The 19939-nt window shown below is 55.3% G+C and overlaps 1 protein-coding gene across 4 annotated transcripts; it reads left to right on the forward strand.

Annotated features, from left to right (window-relative positions):
• Positions 1–1941: 1941 nt before the first annotated feature.
• MERTK (MER proto-oncogene, tyrosine kinase) lies at positions 1942–18816 on the forward strand. 4 transcript variants are annotated; one of them, XM_059840599.1, is made up of 19 exons: positions 1942–2062; positions 5638–5986; positions 6100–6200; positions 6296–6469; positions 7638–7727; positions 8301–8416; positions 10592–10775; positions 11050–11201; positions 13490–13643; positions 13881–14034; positions 15131–15216; positions 15309–15404; positions 15601–15681; positions 15793–15885; positions 15978–16096; positions 16308–16417; positions 16578–16737; positions 17015–17151; positions 18286–18816. In XM_059840599.1, the coding sequence occupies exons 1-19, from the start codon at positions 1993–1995 to the stop codon at positions 18758–18760; spliced, it is 2901 nt and encodes a 966-aa protein (XP_059696582.1). In that variant the 5' UTR covers positions 1942–1992; the 3' UTR covers positions 18761–18816. The 4 variants fall into 4 exon arrangements, with proteins under 4 accessions (XP_059696582.1, XP_059696585.1, XP_059696584.1 ...); XM_059840602.1 differs by having other exon boundaries at positions 13914–14034; XM_059840601.1 differs by having other exon boundaries at positions 13493–13643.
• Positions 18817–19939: the final 1123 nt, after the last annotated feature.

Genomic DNA, 19939 nt, shown 5'->3' on the forward strand with positions numbered 1-19939 from the left:
TTGCAAAGCCAGCAGGAGCAGCGAGGAATGCAGCCAGATCAAAGTGCACTCGTGTGGCAAAGGCTGACCACAAATGACAAGTATGGGACAAATGTCTCTCCCTGGTCTCGTCCTGCTCCTTGGGGGATGCTGGATCCACAGGAAAGTGCCCAACATCTGAAGGAAAATCAGTGCTGCTGGATCTGCATGGAAGATGCTCCAACTTCTTGCAGCAGTTTTAGTGAGTTTTCCTTCTCCCTTTCCTCGGGGCCTCCAACTCCGTGAGCCCTTCCTTGGCTGCTGATGGCTTCAAGATGTGGGGAGCTGGGAGGAAAATTCAATCCCTGTCACCAAAGCCTGGGAATGTGCAGTGAATAAGCAGCTTTGCAAGTCAAAGAAGTCTGGGAGTGATTTGTTGGAGTCTTTTTGTGGAGCTTAAGGAGGTTTTTCTTCCCAGATGGAAAAGGCTTCAAAGTGGATTAGGTATGGTTCTATTCTTTGGGAAGAGTGCAGCAGGCGGTGACTCGTGTCGCAGGTTCAGGGAGCAGAGAGGCTGGTGCAGAGAAATACCAGTGCCTTTCAGCCACATCATCAGGATGCTGGTTCCCCAAATCCCAGTCCCTTCCCATGTGCGGGGGAACACTCATGGCCTTGATACACCCTTGGTCCCAAACATCCCCATGCAAGGCCAGTGTTGGGGCAGGGTCTGAATATCCAGAAACTCTCTTGTTTCCTTCTCACGCCACCGGAGTTGTGTTCAGTTTGCCTTGGGTTAACAGCTCCTGTTGGTTTCACCTGGTTCTTCCTCCTTTCTTTGTTTTTGTCCCTGTCCCCTCTTGTCCTGCTGGTGTGGGCCAGGTGAGGAGCAGTGCCTTCAGCTCAGCATTCCCATGCTGGACAGGCCAAAGGGCAATGGGGTGAGATTCCATAGGGTGAAGTGGCTGGTCCTGCACTTGGGTCACAACAACCCCATGGAGTGCTGCAGGCTGGGAATGAATGGCTGGGAAAGATCCGAGGTGTGCAGTGCCTGAGCACGAGCCCAGGTGTGCCCAGATGTGCCCAAGGAGGCCAATGGCAGTGGTGTGGCCACAGGACCAGGGCAGTGACCATCCTCTTGTGGGACCACTGGTCAGGCCTCATCTCAAATCCTTGGGGGCAATTTTGGGCCCTGCATGAAAAGAAAATCTTGGAGGAGCTGGAGTGTATCTGGACACGGGGATGGAGGTGGGGAAGGGTCTGGAGTACCGGGAGCAGCTGAGGGAGCTGGGGGTGGAGGCTCAGCCTGGAGACAAGGAGGTTCGGGGATGACCTTGTCACTCTCTATAAGTGTCTGAATCATGGAATGCTTTGGGTTGGAAGGACTTTAAAACTTATCCCATTCCCTGCCATGGGCAGGGACACCTTCCACTAGCTCACGTTGCTCCAAGCCCCATCCTACTTGAACACTGCCAGGGATGGGGCAGAGGAAGTTGTAGCCAGGTGAGAGTCAGTCTCTGATCCCGGGTAACAAGTGTCAGGACAAGAGGAGTCTGCCTCAAGCTGTGGCAGGAGAGGTTTAGGTTGGACATTGGGAAAATTCCTTCACAGAAAGATGGTCCAGCCCTGGCACAGCTCCGCAGGGAAATGGTGAATCCCCACCTCGGAGGGGTGTAAAAGCCGTGCGGCCCTTGGGGACAGGGCTCAGCGCTGGCCCCGCACTCCTGGGGGAGCGCTCTCGGCACGGCAGCGCCGGTGCTGCCCTCTCCCTCCCCCGCCGGGAGGCGGGCCGGGGCCGGGACGGGGCGGAGCGGCGGCGCCGGCGGCCCCCGAGCGCGGCGGAGCGGAGCGCGTCCCGTTCCCGGGACTGCTGCCAGTCCTGCCTGGTGCCGGTGGCGGCGCGCTGCCTCTGCCAGCCTTGTTCCCGGTGGCGGAGCAGTGCCAGTCCCGGCGGCGGAGCGGTGCCGGTCCCGGCGGCGGAGCGGTGCCGGTCCCGGCGGCGGAGCGCGGCGGCGGCGCTGGCGGTGCCGGCGGGCGATGGGCGGCGGGCGCTGGGCGCTGCTCTGGACGCTGCTGGCGGCCCTGCGCCCGCCCCGCGGAGGGGCCGGTGAGTCCGCAGGGGGCACGGAGCGAACCGGGGACGGCCCCGGGACGGGGGCGGCGAGCGGAGCTTGGCCGGGGAGCGCCTTCCCGGCGGGTGCTGCTCCGGGCCGGGCTGTGGCGGGGGCGGCACGGGCACTGCGCGCCCGCCGAGCGCCCGCTGGGTCCCGAGGAAAAGCTGCGCAGGGATGTCCCGAGGGGATTCTGGCCGCATCGCAACTCGGAGCGGGTCTGGCTGCCCTGGTACACAGGGTTAGGCTGTCCCAGGACGCATGGTTTGTCTGTCCTCGGACCCACGGTCTGGCTGTCCCGGGACACACAGTCTGGCTGTCCTGCGAGACAGGGTTTGGCTGTCCCGGGACACGCGGTTTGGCTGTGCCAGGACACAGGGTCTGGCTGTCCCGGGACACATGGTTTGTCTGTCCTCGGACCCACGGTCTGGCTGTCCTGGGACACAGGATTTTGTCCTGGAGCACAGGGTCTAGCTCTTCTGGGACGTGATTTGGATGTCCTGGGGCACAGACTGGCTGTCCCAGGACAAAGCTCTGCCTCCGCAGCGTGGTCCTGCCCCAATACTTCACTGCCTGATGTGCCTCTGCTTGCCGGGGACACCACGACAGGTAGGAAGCACAAATTGTGGCAGATCGGATTGGGATTTGCCCCATTAGTCGTGAGCCAGCTACGTAGTGATGCTGAGAAAAATCCTCGGGAATCAACACGGTTTGTGGTGCTTTGTAGTGCAGGCAGTTTGATGGATTTTCAACTCCATTTGCAGAAAGAAATGAGGAGATAAAGTAATTTTTGGACTTTCAAAAATTCTTTGATCAGGGCTGCCCGACCTTTGGGAGCTGCTGGGGGACCTCAGGGCTGCTGGGGGATCTCGGAGTCGCTGTGCTGATGGAATTTAGTAGGGAAGAAAGGAATGTGAGTGTTTGCTTTGGGCAGGGAGGAGTTAAAGTCCTGACTGTCACAGCAGGAGTCTGCAGTGAGGGGAACTCTCTGTGGATGTAACCAGGAGTCCTGGGCCGGTTTGTACAAAAGGTGTTTGAATAAGGAAGATTTCTTTGGATTCAGGTGTGGCCCCGGGGAAAATTAATTTCTTACAATCACAAAATTGTTTGGCTTGGAAAAGATCACTGAGTCCAACGTTAACCCGACACTTCCAGGTCTACCACAGCTCCCAGGGGATGGGAGGTTGGATACCCCACAGGCACGGGCTCCTCATTTCTCCTGTTCAATGAGCAGAAGCTGTTGTCAGCAGGTGGATTACTCCCAGCAGTGGGAATTCCAGGGCTGGGGATGCAGCCAGCGTTTTGGCAGACCTGGATGCATCATGACTGCAGTAAAGACCTTGTTTCAGTCGTGGTTCTTCATTCCTAATGAAGTATTCTGCCCAGTTTTCCTGCTAAAATTCCTCTCTCCGGGGAGAAAGGCACACAGGACCTGTGCAGCAAGATCTGCCTCTGCTGGCCCTGGAGTTTTGCTGCAGTTCCAGGTGTTCCAGCAGAGCAGCAGTGCCCTTGCAAGTGGTTTGATTTCCACGCCAGATTTTGCCTCAGGCCTGGCTGTGGTTAGGACAGGAGCTGCTCCGGCACCCACACAGGCATGCCAGGCTTGCAACTCCCTGGCTGTAGCCTGGGATTTTAGACCCAGCCTAACTGCTCTGGACTCAAGCAAGAGCTGTTGTGCCACACGGGGCGAGTCCCTTCCAAACTGCTGTGAGGATATCCCATCCCAAACTTCGGGGGTACCCAAAGGCAGCGCTGGAGATGAGGAATTCCTGTACTCTCATGAGTCAGAGAGGAAAGTATTTCGTTCCCGGGCCAGCAAACACCTCTTCCCATTTAATTAGTGTGAAAACAAGGCTGAGATCCTCCTTGCTCTTTGCCTTTAGGCTTGAAGCAGCCCAGGGAAGCAGAAACCATCCCAGGACACAGCACAAATCCGTGTCCTCCCCAGCCAGGGGTCTGTGCTGGGGGAGCTGCTCTGGCCAGAGCCAGAACCCTTCAAATGGAGCATGAAAATAGCAAAATAGCAATTGGAGCCTGGATCGTGCCAGGCAGGGAGTGGCTCCAGTGACCTCCGGGAGGAGCAGGGGAGGGAAGGGAATTTGGGGTCGCTGCTTGTTTGCATTTGGCAGATCCTTAGGGAGCTGTGGAGACGTGGCTGCACATCCATGGCTGTCCCTGCAGCTTTGCAGCAGTCACATGGGCTCTGTTTGTGTTGCTTTGGGAGGCTCAGGGACGCAGGTTGGAAAAGCTGCAGCTCTTTTTGTGTTTTTTTTTCTGAAAGGGAAACCCATTGTGCTGCGGGAGAGGCAGGGAGAGCCTCCCCCTTCCCTCTGGGCTGAAAAACCCTGCTGGCATTCTGTCCTCAAGCAGCATTTCTTGAGGGTTAAAAATAGGAAGAGATTTAGCAAAGGGATATATCCAACCTCAAAATTGGGCTGTGTTTCTTGGCTCTGGGAAAAACACACCAGGCTCGTGCCCCATTACTCACAACAGTGATGACGTAGCTTTAAAAACTTGTTATTTGATGTTTGAGGGCTAAAACCTGCCCAAAAACAAACTCAGCTGAGCTCAGGTTCAATAAGAACTGTGCTTTCTTTATCTTTTAAACTGTGAGTGGTTGTTTGGCTTTTCTTTCTTGGAAAAGGGAATTAATTTAGTTGAAATTCCTGTCTGGCACAATGCCTTTGCTTGCTGAAAGGGAGATTTACCACTCGGCTCGGGATTGCTGATGGGTGGGAAAGCCTCAGGAAGCTCAGAAATGGTTCAGGAAAACCAGCCTCCACCTGGTGGAGCCCCTAGATCTGATCTCAAAAATACACAGATTTTTGGAAGAGAATTGCTTGAAGTGGAGCTGCTCTTCATCTCAGCCGTGGCTGAGAGGGAAGTGCTGGGAGGGAGGGGGAAAATGCCATTTGCTGACTTGGAGGTGGGGGTATGAAGTCCTCAAAAAGAGCTTTCCCTTGGGAAAAAAATGTGGGAGAAGACCCTGGGAGAGCAACACTCTGAACAGCAGCTGGCTCCTTTGCACTGTCCAAAGGCATTTCTTCATCTGTCTGCAGCTCTTTTCCTGGGAAAGGCAGTGAGTGGAGGCACTTAGCAAAAGTTGACTCAGAGCATGTCCCGCTCTCCCTGTCCTGGGAAGGGACAGGCTCCTGGCAGAGCCCAAAATCAGCAAAATTCCAGCCGGGAGCTCTTCCTCTGCCCCAGCTGAAAATGCTTCAGATGAGGCCCCGCAAGGGGTTTGCTGGAGTAAAGTCCCGTAAAGTCCCAAATTCCTGCTGCCCATGGATCCTTTTATGTCCCAGTCCCGGGGGTGTAATGCAGCAGGAATAGCTCCTGCCTCTCTCCTTCCCAAAGAAACGTGGCTGAGTGTTTTCTTTAGCTTGGGCTGCTCCTGTTTGTTTTAAAAAGGACTTTTTTAGAGGTGCTACCTGTGCAGAATCCTGGGACAACATTTTAGGAAATAGAAACGAGCTGCCTTTAATTATTCTTGGAAGCAGTGGGGTTGCTTTGCTGCGAGGTCTCCCAAACTTGCTGGTGGTGGTGACAAACCACAGGTGTTCCCTTGCAGAGGATGCTGACGGAGAAGGAGGTGTGAGGCCGTACCTGCTGGCACATTCCCGGCGTTCCCAGCGGAGCCTGCTCGGCCAGTGGCCCCACCGGAGCACCAGGGAGGCGCCCCCAGGCAGCTCTGTTGGACAGCTCAGGTTCAACCCCACGGTGCGACACGTGGTCACCAACGAGCACAAGGATGTCGCCTTCAACTGCTCCATCCTCGTGCCTCAGGAGCTGTTCCGGGCCGATACCCCGGGAATTTCCCTCTGGAAGGACGGGAGGGAGCTGCACGTGCTGGATCGCATCGCCAGCAGCCACTTTGAGATCCCTGATGAGAAGGAGGTGGCCATGACCTCCACCTTCAGGTGAGTGCTGCTGGGCTTCTGGGGCAGGTGGGAATGAGGGGTGCCCTGAGGGCTGGCTCCCAGGGAAGATGGGAAGCCACAAGCCCTGAGGTGGTGTCCGTTCTGTCCGGCAGCATCCTCGGTGCGCAGCGCTCGGATAACGGCTCCTACGTCTGCAAACTCAACATCTCCGGCGTGGAGGTGGTGTCTGATCCCATCCTGGTGCAGCTGGAAGGTGAGCTGGAGCAGCTGTGGGGTTGTGTCCTGGCTGAGTGACCAGGAGCTGGGAGTCAGAATGGGGGAATCCTTTGCTTCCCTGTGTCCACGCAGGTCTCCCGCACTTCATCCATCAGCCTGAGCAGCTGAACGTCACCAGGAACAGCCCCTTCAACCTGACGTGCCACGCTGTGGGACCTCCAGAGCCTGTGGAGATCTACTGGTTCCAGAACAACATCCAGGTCAACCAGAAGCCCCACATCTCCCCGTCAGTCCTGACTGTGCCAGGTGAGCTGGGAGTGTCCCTGCCATGGAGTGTCCCTGCTGTGGGACACCACATCTGGGAATGTGCCTTGTGTCGTCCCGGAGCTGCTCCCTGCCAGGAGGGGCTGTTCCCGTGCCATGCACAGTCCTGGGGCCCCTCTAGGGCAGGAAGCCCCATGTGATTCCCCTCTGGCTGCTGCCAGAAGTCCCTTCCTTGGAAGAGGCAGAGAGGCAGGATACTCAACTGACTCTTTCCTGAGCAAGCAGCAGATTTTTCCGCCAGCCTCTGGCTGTGCCAACAGGAACCTGGCTGCTCTCCTGGGCTGCTGGAATGCTGGTCCCCACTTTGTGTCTCTGGAAGAGTGTGGGATGCCCCCTGTGCTGCGTGTCCATGACAGGTCCTGGGACACAGGGAGAAAAATCCTTGGTGTCCCATAAACCCCCACTCTGGTTTTGCTGCAGAGGCAAAAGATGGGGTATTTCTTGCTTTGCTCACAAGGAGGAGGCTGGTGGTTAATTATGAGCTGGGCTATAATTGCCTGGTCTTGGCATCCAGTGGCAGGCGGCCTTTAAAAGGCAGTGAAAGCCGGAAGAAGTGACTCATTCCTCTTGGATGTCCTCACATCCGCCTGGCACCCGCTAGGATGGGTCATTGGAGCAGAGCTTCTCCTGGCCCAGGAGCCCTGGCACCCTGAGGCACTGCTGGGATGAGCCAGCACTCCCCACGTCCACCTTGGCATGGGACAGGCATCCCAAGCCCGGGGTCACCTCACCCAGGCCGGGAGAATCCGCCCTCGGGTATTTCCAGTGGTCCTTCTCTGCCATCAGCTGGGGGATTTGAGCAATCCTTGACCAGCACTAAATCATCTGACCAGGCTGTGGCAGGGTCTCTTCTGCTTTCTGCCTTTCCCCTTTTGGAGGGAAAACAACCCCTTCCTCAGGAGCTTGTGCAAGGTTTCTGTAGGGACATCCCGTCCCCGCCGTGCCGGGTCCGGCAGGGATGGCACATGTGTGCCCCTGGTGTGGGAGTGGGGCAGCTGGAGCCTGGGTCACCCCCGGGCACTGGCAGCAGGTGTCACAGAGGGAAGTGAAAACAGGCTAAGAAGGAAACCTTGAGTGTTTGGTGGTGGGGAGCTGGTGGGATTGGGATGGTTTTGGGATATCCAGGGAAAACGAGGCTGTGTTTTCCCAGCAGGACTCAACAAGCCGGCGCTGTTCAGCTGCGAGGCCCACAACAGCAAAGGCCTGACTGCATCCAGCCCGGGCCAGGTCAACATCAAAGGTCAGCTCCCATTCCCTGTTAAACCCCTGTGTCCAACACATCCCAGCACTCATCCTTCACAAGCTGAGAGAGATCCCGGCTTCAGTCCTGTAGTTAACATCCAGCAGGATCTGGTTGTAACATGGTCATCCTGGTTTGGTCATCCCAGCACTGGGGGAGGGAGCACCAAAATCTAAATTTGAAAGCAAAACTGTCAGCTTCAGAGCAGGATTCGGAAGGGCTGCATCGCTCCTTTCCTTCCTTCATAACCAGGGCGGTGCTCCATAGGAATTTTCCATAGGAAACAGTGGAAATTGCTGACATTCCTGATGGGAGCCGTTCCAGCAACATAAGAGGGTGTTCCCCAAAATAAGTCATGGTCTTTCAGCTGCCCAGAGTGGTCACAAATATAGAAATGGCCAAAATAGTTCTGAAAGTGACATTTTTGTGCTTCCCTATCTGGTGGTCCGGCACATCCGCAGAATTCGGATGTGGGGTCACACGCTGAACCCTGGGAGCTCCAGGGAAAAGCCACCGTGCCAGGTTTGTGTTTAGGCTTCCAGCTGACTGACTGCCCTTGGCTTCTCCCTGCAGGAATTCCATCAGCTCCTGTCAGTGTGCAGGTCCTCAACAGGACAGCCCATGGAATCAGGATATCCTGGGTGCCGGGCTTTGATGCCTTCTCTGCCTTGAACAACTGCAGTGTCCAGGTAAGCATCCAGGATTTCCATATCCCTGCAACTCCCCCACACGGGTGCTCCGAGGCAGGTGGAAGTTGGTGGTGTTTGGCATGAGCTGCACAGATTTCATGGAATCCTGGAATGGTTTGTGTTGGAAGGACCTTAAAGATCATCCAGTTCTAACTCCCTTCCAACACCTTCCACTATCCCAGGTTGCTCCAACCCGGCCTTGGGCACTTCCAGGGATGGGGCAGCCACAGCCTCTCTGAGCAGCTTGTGCCATGGCCTCACAGGGAACATTTTCTTCCCAATATCCCATCTATCCCTGCCCTCTGGCAGTGGGAAGTCATTCTCCCTTGTCCTGTCACTCCATGCCCTCCTCCCCAGTCCCTCTCCAGCTCTCTTGGAACCCTTTTCCATTGGGCAACACAGTCAGGTTGTCATGGGTTTTATGGACCTGGTCAAACCTTTCCCAGCCAAGCAGCATTCCCAAAGTCAGGATTTGGAGGGGCAGGTTTCCCTCAGCTCCCCACTCCTGGGAAGGAGCTGAGGAAAACCTGTGTTCCTGGAGAACTCAGGGAATGCCACCTCCATGGGCAGAGCCTGCAGGCATTTTCCACCTGCTGCACGTGGCTGGCTTTGCCAGTCCAAGCCCATCTTGCTGTCTCATGGATATGATTTTTATCCTGAAAAGCCTCCACTCCAGCTGGGATAACACGTGGAGAGAGGAGACCTTTGAAGCCAGGTAAAAGTGAAAGGAATTTCAGGGAAGAAAGGTACCAGGGCTAATATTAGCACCATGTCCTGCTGCTGCCTTCCAACCAGAGCTTGGGAAGTGGGGTGGAGAGCCAAGGAATTTCCTATGACTTAACATTCATGCTCTGTCTGTAGGAAATAGCCTTTGAAAGTGGAAAACAGGAGAGGGTTTCTGGCAAAAACACAGCAGTGACTCAGCCCTTTTGCTGCTATCCCCTTGGATAATCCCTGGGCCCACCGAGCCAGTGACTCATTCCCGAGGGCTGCAGCTGGCCCACCTGCCAGTTCCAACTGTTGCAGTTTGCAAACATCCTGATTTCCTTCCAAAATCCATGGGCTTGGTGGGTTATTCTCAGAAGACAATTGAGGATTGGGCTGGATGCTCAGGATGTTTGGTCCTGGAAGCATTGTGTGTGTTCCTCCGGTCACTGCTCGCCTCCCTCAGAGCACCTTGTGACAGCTTGGGGGTGGAAGTGGCATTCCCTGACTTTTTCAGGAGACAGGCAGCCCTTCAGCTCCTTCCCATTATTTGTAAGGAATGGGAAGCTGAGGGAAAGCTGCCCCTCCAAATCCTGACTTTGGGAATGCTGCTTGGCTGGGAAGTTGTGACCAGGACAGGTGTGTGGCTGCAGCAAGCCCAGGCTTGCAGAGTCTTCCAGAGAACTACTTGGAGCATTTCTGGGAATTTCTCCATGAGACCCTGAGGATGAAGGCTGTTCCTTTATATTTTGGCTGCAAAATAGATGCTGACACCATCCTGGGATACCATGGGGGGCTCTTTTGATTGAGCACAAGATGTCCTGCCATTCCAAAATCATGGATGGAGGCTTTTCAGAGGAGTGCATGACCCTGGGCACATGGCTTGGGTTGTCCTTGTTCTTGCTCTTCCCTCTTTCCCTCCTCTGTCCCAATCCAGGTAGTGCTTCCCACAAAATGAGATCTTTCCTGGAAAGCTGCAGTGGCTCTGTGGGCAGCTCCATGGGGGTTCCACATCCATAAATTTCTCTTTCTGTGAAAAGCAGGACTTGTTTTTGGGATGTTGGATTCATCCATGCTGCTAAATGTGACAAGGATTGGGATTAGTTCCGTTACATCCCATGGAGATAAATCCTGTTTTCCAATGATGTGCTGCACAAAAGATGAGCTTTGTTTTGTTCATTTGGGATGTGCTGCCTGGTTATTTTATTCAGGGCTCCTTTTGCTCCATGCCACTAGAAACAGCAAATCATCCCTCCCTCCTTCCCAATATCTCTGGAATGTTCCCATCTCCACACGTGCTGGAGCCCTCTCCCAGTGCCCTGTGAATGTCCTGCCATGAGCTTTCCCTGCAGGAGCTTTCCCCTGCAGAGTTCAAATGGGAGGCAGGGCTCTGGATCCTGTTTTCCAAAATCTCTCCCTGCAGGTTGTTGCTGACTAATCCCTGTTTGTGGACTGATTTTCCAATTAAAGGTCAAGGAAGTTGTTCCAAGAGGCAACATCTCCCTTCAGCACTTCCACACCTCGGTGCCTCCCCACGTGTATCACATCCAGCAGCTGGAGCCCATGGAAGAGTACAATATCCGTGTTTCCTGCGGGAATGAGGTCGGCTGGTCGGCATTCAGCCCCTGGATAACGGCCAGAACCACAGAGGGAGGTAGGAAACATGGATTGAGGACTGAGAAGGGTTTCCCTGCCTCAATCCCTCTGGGTGAGAGGCACCTCCGGAGTCCTGGTTGCTCCCAGGGTGGGAAAGGAAACTTCCCCCTTTTTCATGGGCTTTCTGGTTGAGCTGCAGCTTGTTTTCCATCAGATTCCCACATCTCTGCACCCCTTCTCCCAGCTTCCCTCAGCTCCTTTCCCATTGATTCCCACATCTCTGCACCCCTTCTCCCAGCTTCCCTCAGCTCCTTTCCCATTGATTCCCACAGCTCCCACCACGCCGCCGCTGGACATCACGGTGTCCTTCAATGAATCCAGCTCCTCTCTGGAGATCCACTGGGTGAAGCCACCCCTGGAGAGGATCCATGGGGAGCTCCAGGGCTACCACATCTGGTACAGGTGGCACAACTCCGAGGGCATGGTGAGTCGCCAGGAAATGGGGAAGAATGGCTAAAATCCTGGAAAAATTCCCAGCAGGGATGTCCAGATGGGTTTTGGTGCTTCCACAGATTCTTTTGGAGCTCATTTCTTTGCTGTCTTGGGCTTTCATGTGGGCTTCAAACCACTCCTGGCCCTGCATTCCCTGGATTTTGAGCTGTTCCTTACTCAGATGGGATTTATCCCTTCCTTAACCCACGGCACAGAATTTCAGAACTCGAGGAACTCCTTGGCCCAAAGGCCTCTCTCTGTGAGTGCATGAAATCACCTGGCACACCCTGCTTGCCTTTTCTAGGATTTGGGAAGCAGCTGCAGGAATTTGCTAGGGCAAGATTGGCCTGGGCTCTGGGCAAAAGATCCCATCCAGAGCCTGTGGATAACAGCAGGAATGGATCCAGCTGTAGTTTGGGTTCCTCTGTGCCAGGCTGGCAGAGTGACCCCAGCTGGAAAGAGTGACTCATCCCCTTTTTTTGTCAGATGCTGCACTTTCTGTTCTCCTTTTGCTCCCCTGTATAGATCCAGCCTGAATGAAGCCAGGGAAACAAAATCATGGTCTTGTGACTCGGAAAAAAAGTGCTGACTGGAGCTGTCTCTCTCCAGCAAAAGGCCAAACCCAGGCCTTGCCCTTTAAGCCCTGAGTGATTTATTGTTGCTGTTGTTGTTTGTTAATTTTTGTCCATTTTTCCAGCTTATGGAGTGAAATTTTTTCCAGTTCTCATTTTTTCCATGAGTCTGAGACACAAGACTGGAGTTCTGACTCCTCAAAAAGCTCCTTCTAAGGTTGGACTCGATAATCTCAGAGGTCTTTTCCTACCTAAATGAGTCTGTGTGAATGATTTCATGAAATAAAGTTCCTGAGTTGTGGCCCTGCACAGGCTAAATCTGGACTGCCCCAAAATAACCACCAGTTTTTGCAGGATAAAGTCAGGAAAAAGCTGAATTTTGGTGTCACAGGGCCACCTGCAGGCCTCTCAACAACCAGAAAATTCCCAAAATTGGTTTATTTTCCTCCTTAACTAGCAGTCCTTGTTGGAGCCAAGGCTGCCTGAGTTGGGACAGGAAGAAATTCCTCAACTACCACAAAACTCGTAAAATCCCATTAAATTTGGCAGGTCAGCCCTGCTTTGTGCTCACAGTCTGGGTTTGTCCTCAGATGATACAGCAGAGCCCTTTAGGACAGGGAAAGATCCCACTTTCAGGCTGCTGGTAAGGAAAGGATCCCATGTGGCTACAAGGAGGAGGAAGGCAGGAATGTGGGAACAGAGGTGACAGCAGGTCCCAGCTCCTGTCACTGCCAGTAGGTGCCCACACATTCCCAGGGCATGAGTGTTTCACATCTCTTTCCGTGGCTTTTTTGGGACAGGGAACAGAAACTGGTTCCATTTGAGAAGCTCTGAATCCCTCTCCTCACCTCTCTCCACACCCACTGATCCCCCTGAGCTCCATTTCCTCACCCACTGATCCCCCTCAGCTCCATTCCCTTTCCTTGTCCACTGATCTCCCTCAGCTCCATTCCCTCTCCTCACCCACTGATCCCCCTCAGCTCCTGCTTTTTTTGTGGGATGTTCAGGAAGGAGCCAGGCACTGCTGGGCACAGCAGCCTGCCAGATGTTTTGGCTGCAGCTGGGCAGCTGTTTTGCAGTTGGAAATCGGCAGGGAGCAGCAGCAACACTTTCTCAGCTGGAAATGACCAGGAAAGGGTGGAACTTGCAGGGAAAGGTTCCTGTGTTTTTACTAAGCCACACTGCCTCCTGCCATGGTACCAGCCAAGGAAATCCATAAAAAGTGGGACTATAATTAGCTGGACACAAAAGCCACAGAAGTTGTGGGTTTTGAGCTGAGGATCTACTTCCAGAGCACTTGGACAATCCTACCAGGAGCACACGGATCCTGTGGGTGCTGAGGCTCACAGGGCCCCAGTGGCCAAACTGGCCACAAGGAAGGCTGAGGGTCGCAATCCATGTCACCAGAGCCTTTCCCTTCCTTGCCAGATCCTTCCCTGCCTCTTTTCTGGCTCTGGCCGCTGCCGTTGTGAAGCAGAGAGGGCCAGGAATGCTCGGATTGAACGGGAAGCGCTGCTCAGCTCCGCTCCCGATCCCATCCGGCCCTTGCACACAGGGCCATTCTTCTCTCTAAATAGCCGGGTGCTGCACTTCCTCCGAGCTGGGAAAGCAAAGCAGCTCCAAAGGTTGCCAAGGGGACAGTTCTCAGTAAATCCCCAGGTTTCCCTGCCTTCCCCAGCCCAGGATTTTCTTCCCTTCCTCTCTCCAGCAGATCGTGTCCGACGAGGTCCGGCTGAACGGCAGCGTGGCCGTGCTGCCCGTGGTGGCCACCAACGCCACCTGCTCCATCCGTGTGGCTGCTGTCACCAAGGGGGGAGTGGGACCTTTCAGCATTCCCGTGGAGATCTTCATCCCTGCCAGTGGTAAGGAGATGCAGGGCTGGATGCTGGGAATAGCCCAGGGTGTGCTTTCCATGAGGCCATTTGGCATCACTTTCCCTGTCAGCCAAGGATCCTGATTTGGGAGCAGGACAGCCTCCCACTCCTCATTCCCGTGTAACCCTTTGGGCTCCGCTGAAAACCCTTGGGAATTCCTGCCCCAAGCCCCAGGTGCTGCAGGCTGATTCTTTCACTGGCTCCATTAACAGGATATTTTCTTAGGATTAATAACCTCAGCCCCCTCTTTGACTCCAGCCTCCGGGAATGCCGACTCCTTTGTCATAGCCCTGGGATTTATCTGCGGGACAATTGCTGTTGGAGTCATCCTCTGCTTGTCCATGGTCATCCAGAAACGATGTGTGGAGACAAAATATGGGTAAGGGCATGGAAAACAGGGCAGCTCTCAAGGGGTGGGGAGCCCGTGCTGGATTTGGGGACAAGGATTCTGTCTCCAGGACTGATGTTGTTACCACAAATGACATTTTTTATGCCATTTTTTAAGTGAGTTTTTCCTTCCCCTCCCTTCCTTAGCTCAGCAGTTCACCTTTTGCTCACTATTCCTATTTTTAAAGGGAAGTGAACTTGTGCAACTTGGTGGGGGAGGTGTTTTGTCAGGAAATGAGAGAGCAGGGGGTGTCACTGGTCACCAGAGGGTGACCTGGACCCAAGGGAACGTCTGGAGCCGTATCATGGGAGATTAGGCTGGATTTTTGGAAAAGATCCTTCCCCCAAAGGGAACTGAACAGGCTCCCCACGGAATGGTCATGGCTTCAAGGCTGCCAGAGCTCCAGGAACATTTGGACAATGCTCCCAGGGATGCCCTGGGTGGGATTGTTTGGGGTCTCTGTGCAGGGCCAGGAGCTGGACTGGATCATCCTTGTAGGTTCCTTTCAACTCCATGATTCAATGATTCCAGAATATCCCATGTCCTGGAGAAACCCTCCTGCCTCATCCCACGCCGGGGTTCAATGGCCCAGCATTGTTTAAAAACACAGACAAAGGGCTGTTTTCTCCTGCAATGACCCAACACTCCTCACTCATCCTCGTGACCTCCCAAGTGCCGTTTAACTGCCCCGTGCTCCCGGTTCGGAAACTGGGACTGAGTAAGGACCCTTTTCCTAACTGGTTATTGTCGCTCTTTCCCTGCTTTCCCAGTTCTGGAGCATCCTGCCCTGGTTTTGTTTCCCAAAGCTGGACTCTGCAAGGCTCCAGCAGCATTCCTGCTCCTTGAGTAGGAAATGAGTATCCTATTTCCTCCCCAAAAGCTCCGTGAGTCACTCCTTGATGGTTCAGTGCTGTTTGTGGAGCTGTTGTTTTGCTCAGACGTTGCAGGCCATGGTGCTGATCCAGGAAAAAGGAAATGGAACGTGCATTTCCCCTTTTCCTATGCATCCCCTGGGCTCCTTCCCCTGCCATGATGATTCCTTCATGCAGCTGAAGCAGCCACAGCAGATGTGTTTGTGTTCCCTTAGGAATGCTTTCAGCAGGAACAACTCAGAGCTGGTAGTGAACTTCACAGCCAAGAAGTCCTACTGCCGCAGAGCTGTGGAACTGACCCGTAAGGAGACATTTTTATCCCTCTGGAAGGAGCTGGAAGGGGAAATGGCAGCAGGTGGGAGGTGCCTGAGCTCCTGTCCCCCTCTCTTGCAGTGGGAAGCCTGGGTGTCAGCAGGGAGCTGCAGCAGAAGCTGCAGGATGTTGTCGTGGACAGAAATGCCCTGAGCCTGGGAAAGGTCCTGGGAGAGGGTGAGTGAAACTCATCTCATTCCAACCTCCTGCCACAGGCAGGGAACCTTCCATGAGCCCAGCTTGTCCTCCTTCTGTCACTGATGAGGAACAAGCCTTTTGGCTCCATCTTGGAGCATTCCAGATCTTAGGGATCTGGTGATGTCCTGAAAGGTGGTGCTTTGGATAAAGGGATTCCTTCTTTCCTGTGGTGCAGGGGAGTTTGGATCCGTGATGGAGGGACGGCTCAGCCAGCCCGAAGGGCCCCCACAGAAGGTGGCTGTGAAGACCATGAAGTGTAAGTTGTCTCTCTGCCCCACTGGATACCAGCATTCCCAGTACCTCTCAGGAATGGCATCCTGGCACTATTTTGGGGTTCTAAAGCTCTTTCTTTCTCTCTGTTTCCCAGTGGATAACTTTTCCCAAAGGGAGATCGAAGAGTTCCTCAGCGAAGCAGCGTGCATGAAGGACTTTGACCATCCCAATGTCATCAAGCTCCTCGGTATGGGCTGTCCCTTCCCACCCTCCAGCTGGGATTTGGGTGGACCTGGATCCCTTTTCCAGGGCACTTTGTGAGTTGTCCATGTTTCCCAGGGGTGTGCATCGAGCTGAGCTCCCTGCAGGTGCCCAAGCCCATGGTGATCCTGCCATTCATGAAGTATGGAGACCTGCACAGCTTCCTGCTCCGCTCCCGGCTGGAAATGGCCCCCCAGGTAGGGAGCACCAGGAGCAGAGGAGTGGGGTGGGATTGAGGTGGGAAGGGAATCCCCCTCTGCAGCTCCTGCAGGCTCGTGGGTCAGTGAATGGCAGGGTCTGAGGGATGAGAGCTCATCTGCTGCTGTTGGCTCATCCATTGGGATGGCAGCCCTGGATAGGGAAGCCTGTTGGATCAACACTGTGTAACCCCCACTTTCCTTTCCCCAGTTTGTGCCCCTGCAGACCCTGGTGAAGTTCATGGTGGACATCGCCCTGGGCATGGAATACCTGAGCAGTCGGAACTTCCTTCACAGGGACTTGGCAGCTCGAAACTGCATGTGAGTGTTTTCCTCCGCTCCATCCCACGGGATGAACCCTGTGGATTTACAGCACTACTCTGCTCCTTTCCATAAAAGTTCCCTTGGTTTTGAGACCCAGAGCTCAGCCTGGGCTTTGTGTGCTCAGCCCTGGGGCTGTCCTGATCCCTGTTTGCCCCAGGCTGCGGGATGACATGACGGTGTGCGTGGCAGACTTCGGGCTCTCCAAGAAGATCTACAGCGGGGATTACTACCGGCAGGGCCGCATCGCCAAGATGCCCGTCAAGTGGATCGCCCTCGAGTCCCTGGCTGACCGTGTCTACACCACCAAGAGTGACGTGGTAGGTCCCTGTGCCTGGAGGGACAGTCCCGTGGGCTGAGCCATGCTGTGCTCCTGTTGGTGTCATTCCCTGGAAGTGCGGGAGGCTGCCGGCACAGTCGGTTCCTTAAATGGGCCCCTCGCCTCCATCCTGGTCAGTCCCAGTTTTGGGAGCACCACAGCTCTGCCCGTTGTCCCTTGGATGCCAGGCAGTGACCTTTCCCCATGAAAAGCTTCATTCCATTCATTCCTCCTGGAAGTGTCCCTTCAGCCTTGGCCTTTTCCCTTTGTGCCGGCAGTGGGCATTTGGCGTCACCATGTGGGAGATTGCCACGCGCGGGATGACGCCGTACCCAGGGGTGCAGAACCACGAAATCTATGAGTACCTCTTCCATGGGCAGCGCCTGAAGAAGCCCGAGGATTGCCTGGATGAGCTGTGAGTCCTGGGATTCCAGCTGGGAAAATGGATTTTCCTAGGAACAAACCCCTTAATGTTTGCACAGTGTGCCTAAGGAAAGCCAGATCCTGGAGCAGAGCATATGACAGCATCTGCTGAACTCCAGGGAATATCCCAACAAATATCCTCAGGGGAAGCAGTGGGTTTGTAGGGCTGGCAGGGTCACCAGGAGCCATCAGTGATGGGACTTTTTTGTATTTTATTTCTTTATTTTTGGATTTGTTTTTGCCAAAATGGTCCTGGCTGGTGATGCTCCTCTTTGTTCCACAAAACTCCCTCTAGGTCCCTTCATTGCCTCAAATCTATAAATCTGTGTCCCCCCAGAAAGGGAAGATGCAGAATACACAAACCTTTGGATTTCTGAGCAGCTCAGCAAAGGTCTTTCTCCCAGGTTCTTTCCTGAGTTTTTTTCCAGTGCTGTTAGAGCTGAAAATGTTTAACCCCCCCATGGCTGAGAGCTTTGAATCCCAACTGGAAAAACAGAGTTGTTTCCTAAAAGGCTCCTCTCCGCTGCCTGTTCCTGAAGGAAGCAGTGCAGGAACCTCTAAGAATCCAGACTGCTAGAGGGCAGAGAGGCTGGCAGGGACATGCTGGGAGCTTCCAGGGCTCCCTGACATCCAGCCTGGGAGCAGGCACCTGCCAAGGGAAGGACTGGGCATCCCACACACAGAGCTGGGATGTTCCCAGGGAACAGATCCCAGGGCTGCACTGGAAGAGATATGTGCAAAGCCCCAGCCCGCGCTTAAACTGCACTTCTCGCATAACAGCAGCTTGGGCTGATAAATCCATGCCCTTGGGAAAGTAGCCTGAGCAGAGGGAATTGGTTTCACTTTGATTTAATGGGAATTTCAAGGCTTGCCCAGCTTGGAGAGAAACTGGGAATTAATACCCCATACCTCCCCTAATCCAGAGAAGTGCAGGCTGCCCAGAGAAGCTGTGGCTGCTCCACCCCTGGAAGTGTTAAAGGACAGCTTGGAGCTACCTGGGATGGCGGAAGGTGCCCCTGCCCATGCCTGCAGGGTGGGACTGGATGAGCTTTAAGGTCCCTTCCAAACCAAACCATTCTGGGATGCTGGGATCCTCTGTTAACCACACTCCTCTCCCGATTTCCAGGTATGAAATAATGTCTGAATGCTGGAGAGCCGACCCTGCCACTCGCCCCACCTTTTCCCAGCTCAAAGTCCAGCTGGAGAAGCTGCTGGAAATCCTGCCCAGAGCCAAGGCATGCGGGGAAATCATCTACATCAACACCGGCCTTCCCGAGCAGAGCCCGGACTCCACGCAGGATTCCGGCTTCCCGCAAGCGGACTCGGATTTGGACGCCGGGGAGGCGTCGGAGCCCGGCTCCCCCGGCGCGGAGGCGGCGCTGGTGGCTGTGGATGTGCATCCCAGCGAGCTGTGGGACACCAGGTACATTGTGGAGGAGCAGCTCACTGGCCCCGTGGAGGAGCCCTATGTGCCACTGCTTCCCTGCCAGGCCTTGGAGCCGGGGAGCCGATGGAGCCAGGCCAGCACTTTGCCGGCGTCGGAGCGGCCGTGTGCCGGGAGCTGCGGGGAGGACTCGGAAGTGCCGCTGGGAATAGTGTGAGCGGCACCATGGCAAGGACACAGAGGGAATATTTTAATAAACAGTCGTCTCTTTTATTTATTATCTCCTGCACGGTTTGCCTGGTGGAGGCTGGCTCTCCCCAGGAGCTTTTTCCTGGGCTGAAGTCCCAGGGGTTTGGAATTAACAGTGGAATTATTTTGCTGTAATTATTCATCTTCTCCAGAAGGAGCAGAGCAGGGTCGGGTGGATGGTGCTGAGGGGGCAGCTGGCCTTGCTGGGCCTGGTCTTTTCCCCCTTTTCCATCACTTGTTAAGGTTTGTGGGATGGGCATCCCCCTGGATGATGAGTGCTCCAGCTCTACAGCCTGCTGGGGGATTTCACACTGCAAGAGATCCCCATGGAAAACATCAACGGGAGCCCCAGTGGGAACAGCGGGTGCTCCCACATTCCCTTCTCCCTGATGGGTTTCCATCCATCCCATCCACGTGCTGAAGAACCATCGCTCCTGCTGCAACGCCAGGGAAACAGGAGCCTGAGGGGGTCCCGGGATGGCTGGAGCCCCCCAGACATGGCCTGGCCCTTCCCTGCTGGCCCTTCTCCTTTTGGGGAGAATTCTGCTGCTTCCATAGCTGGGCTGCTCGGCAGCAACCAGAGCTGGACCTAGCACCTCTTGGCTCTCCTTGGGGGAGACCGGGCTGGAAAGGGGGCAGCGGGCTGGGGATGGGGTGCAGGAGTTGGAGAAGGGGGTACCGAACTGGGGGCAAGGGGGTTGCAGGAGCTGGGGAAGGCATTTTGGGACTCGGGGAAGGGATGCAGTGACTGAGATGGGGTGCAGGAGCTGGAAAACGGGGTACCGAGCTGGGGAGGGAGTGCAGGGCTGGGAAAGGGTTTCCCTGCCCGGCGCGGGTGGTCCCGGCCCCGCCGGAGCGGGTGGGGCTGACAGGGGCTCCTGAACAGTGCCCGCTCGTCCCGGCAGCACCAGAAACAGCTTTGCGGGCGGGAAAGCCACCCTCCCGCACCCCAGCCGCGGGGGATGGATGCCCACAGCGCCCCGCCGGTGTCCCGGGGGATGGATGTCCACGGAGCCCTGCCGGTGTCCCGGGGGATGCGCGGGGCCGGCCCGGCGCCGGGGCGGGGAAGCGCCGCGTCCCCTGCACGGGGCAGCGCGGGGGCGGCGCGGGCGGGGCGGGGAGAGCGCGGGGCAGCCGGGCCCGGAGA

Source organism: Haemorhous mexicanus, chromosome 3, assembly GCF_027477595.1.
Source record: "Haemorhous mexicanus isolate bHaeMex1 chromosome 3, bHaeMex1.pri, whole genome shotgun sequence".
Classification (NCBI taxonomy): domain Eukaryota; kingdom Metazoa; phylum Chordata; class Aves; order Passeriformes; family Fringillidae; genus Haemorhous; species Haemorhous mexicanus.

Coding starts and splice junctions, on each gene's coding strand:
- MERTK (XM_059840599.1), top strand. CDS start 1,993: ATGGGCGGCGGGCGCTGGGCGCTGCTCTGGACGCTGCTGGCGGCCCTG. Junction 6,470..7,637: donor GTCAGTCCTGACTGTGCCAG/GTGAGCTGGGAG, acceptor GTGTTTTCCCAG/CAGGACTCAACAAGCCGGCG. Junction 15,405..15,600: donor GGGAAAGGTCCTGGGAGAGG/GTGAGTGAAACT, acceptor CCTGTGGTGCAG/GGGAGTTTGGATCCGTGATG.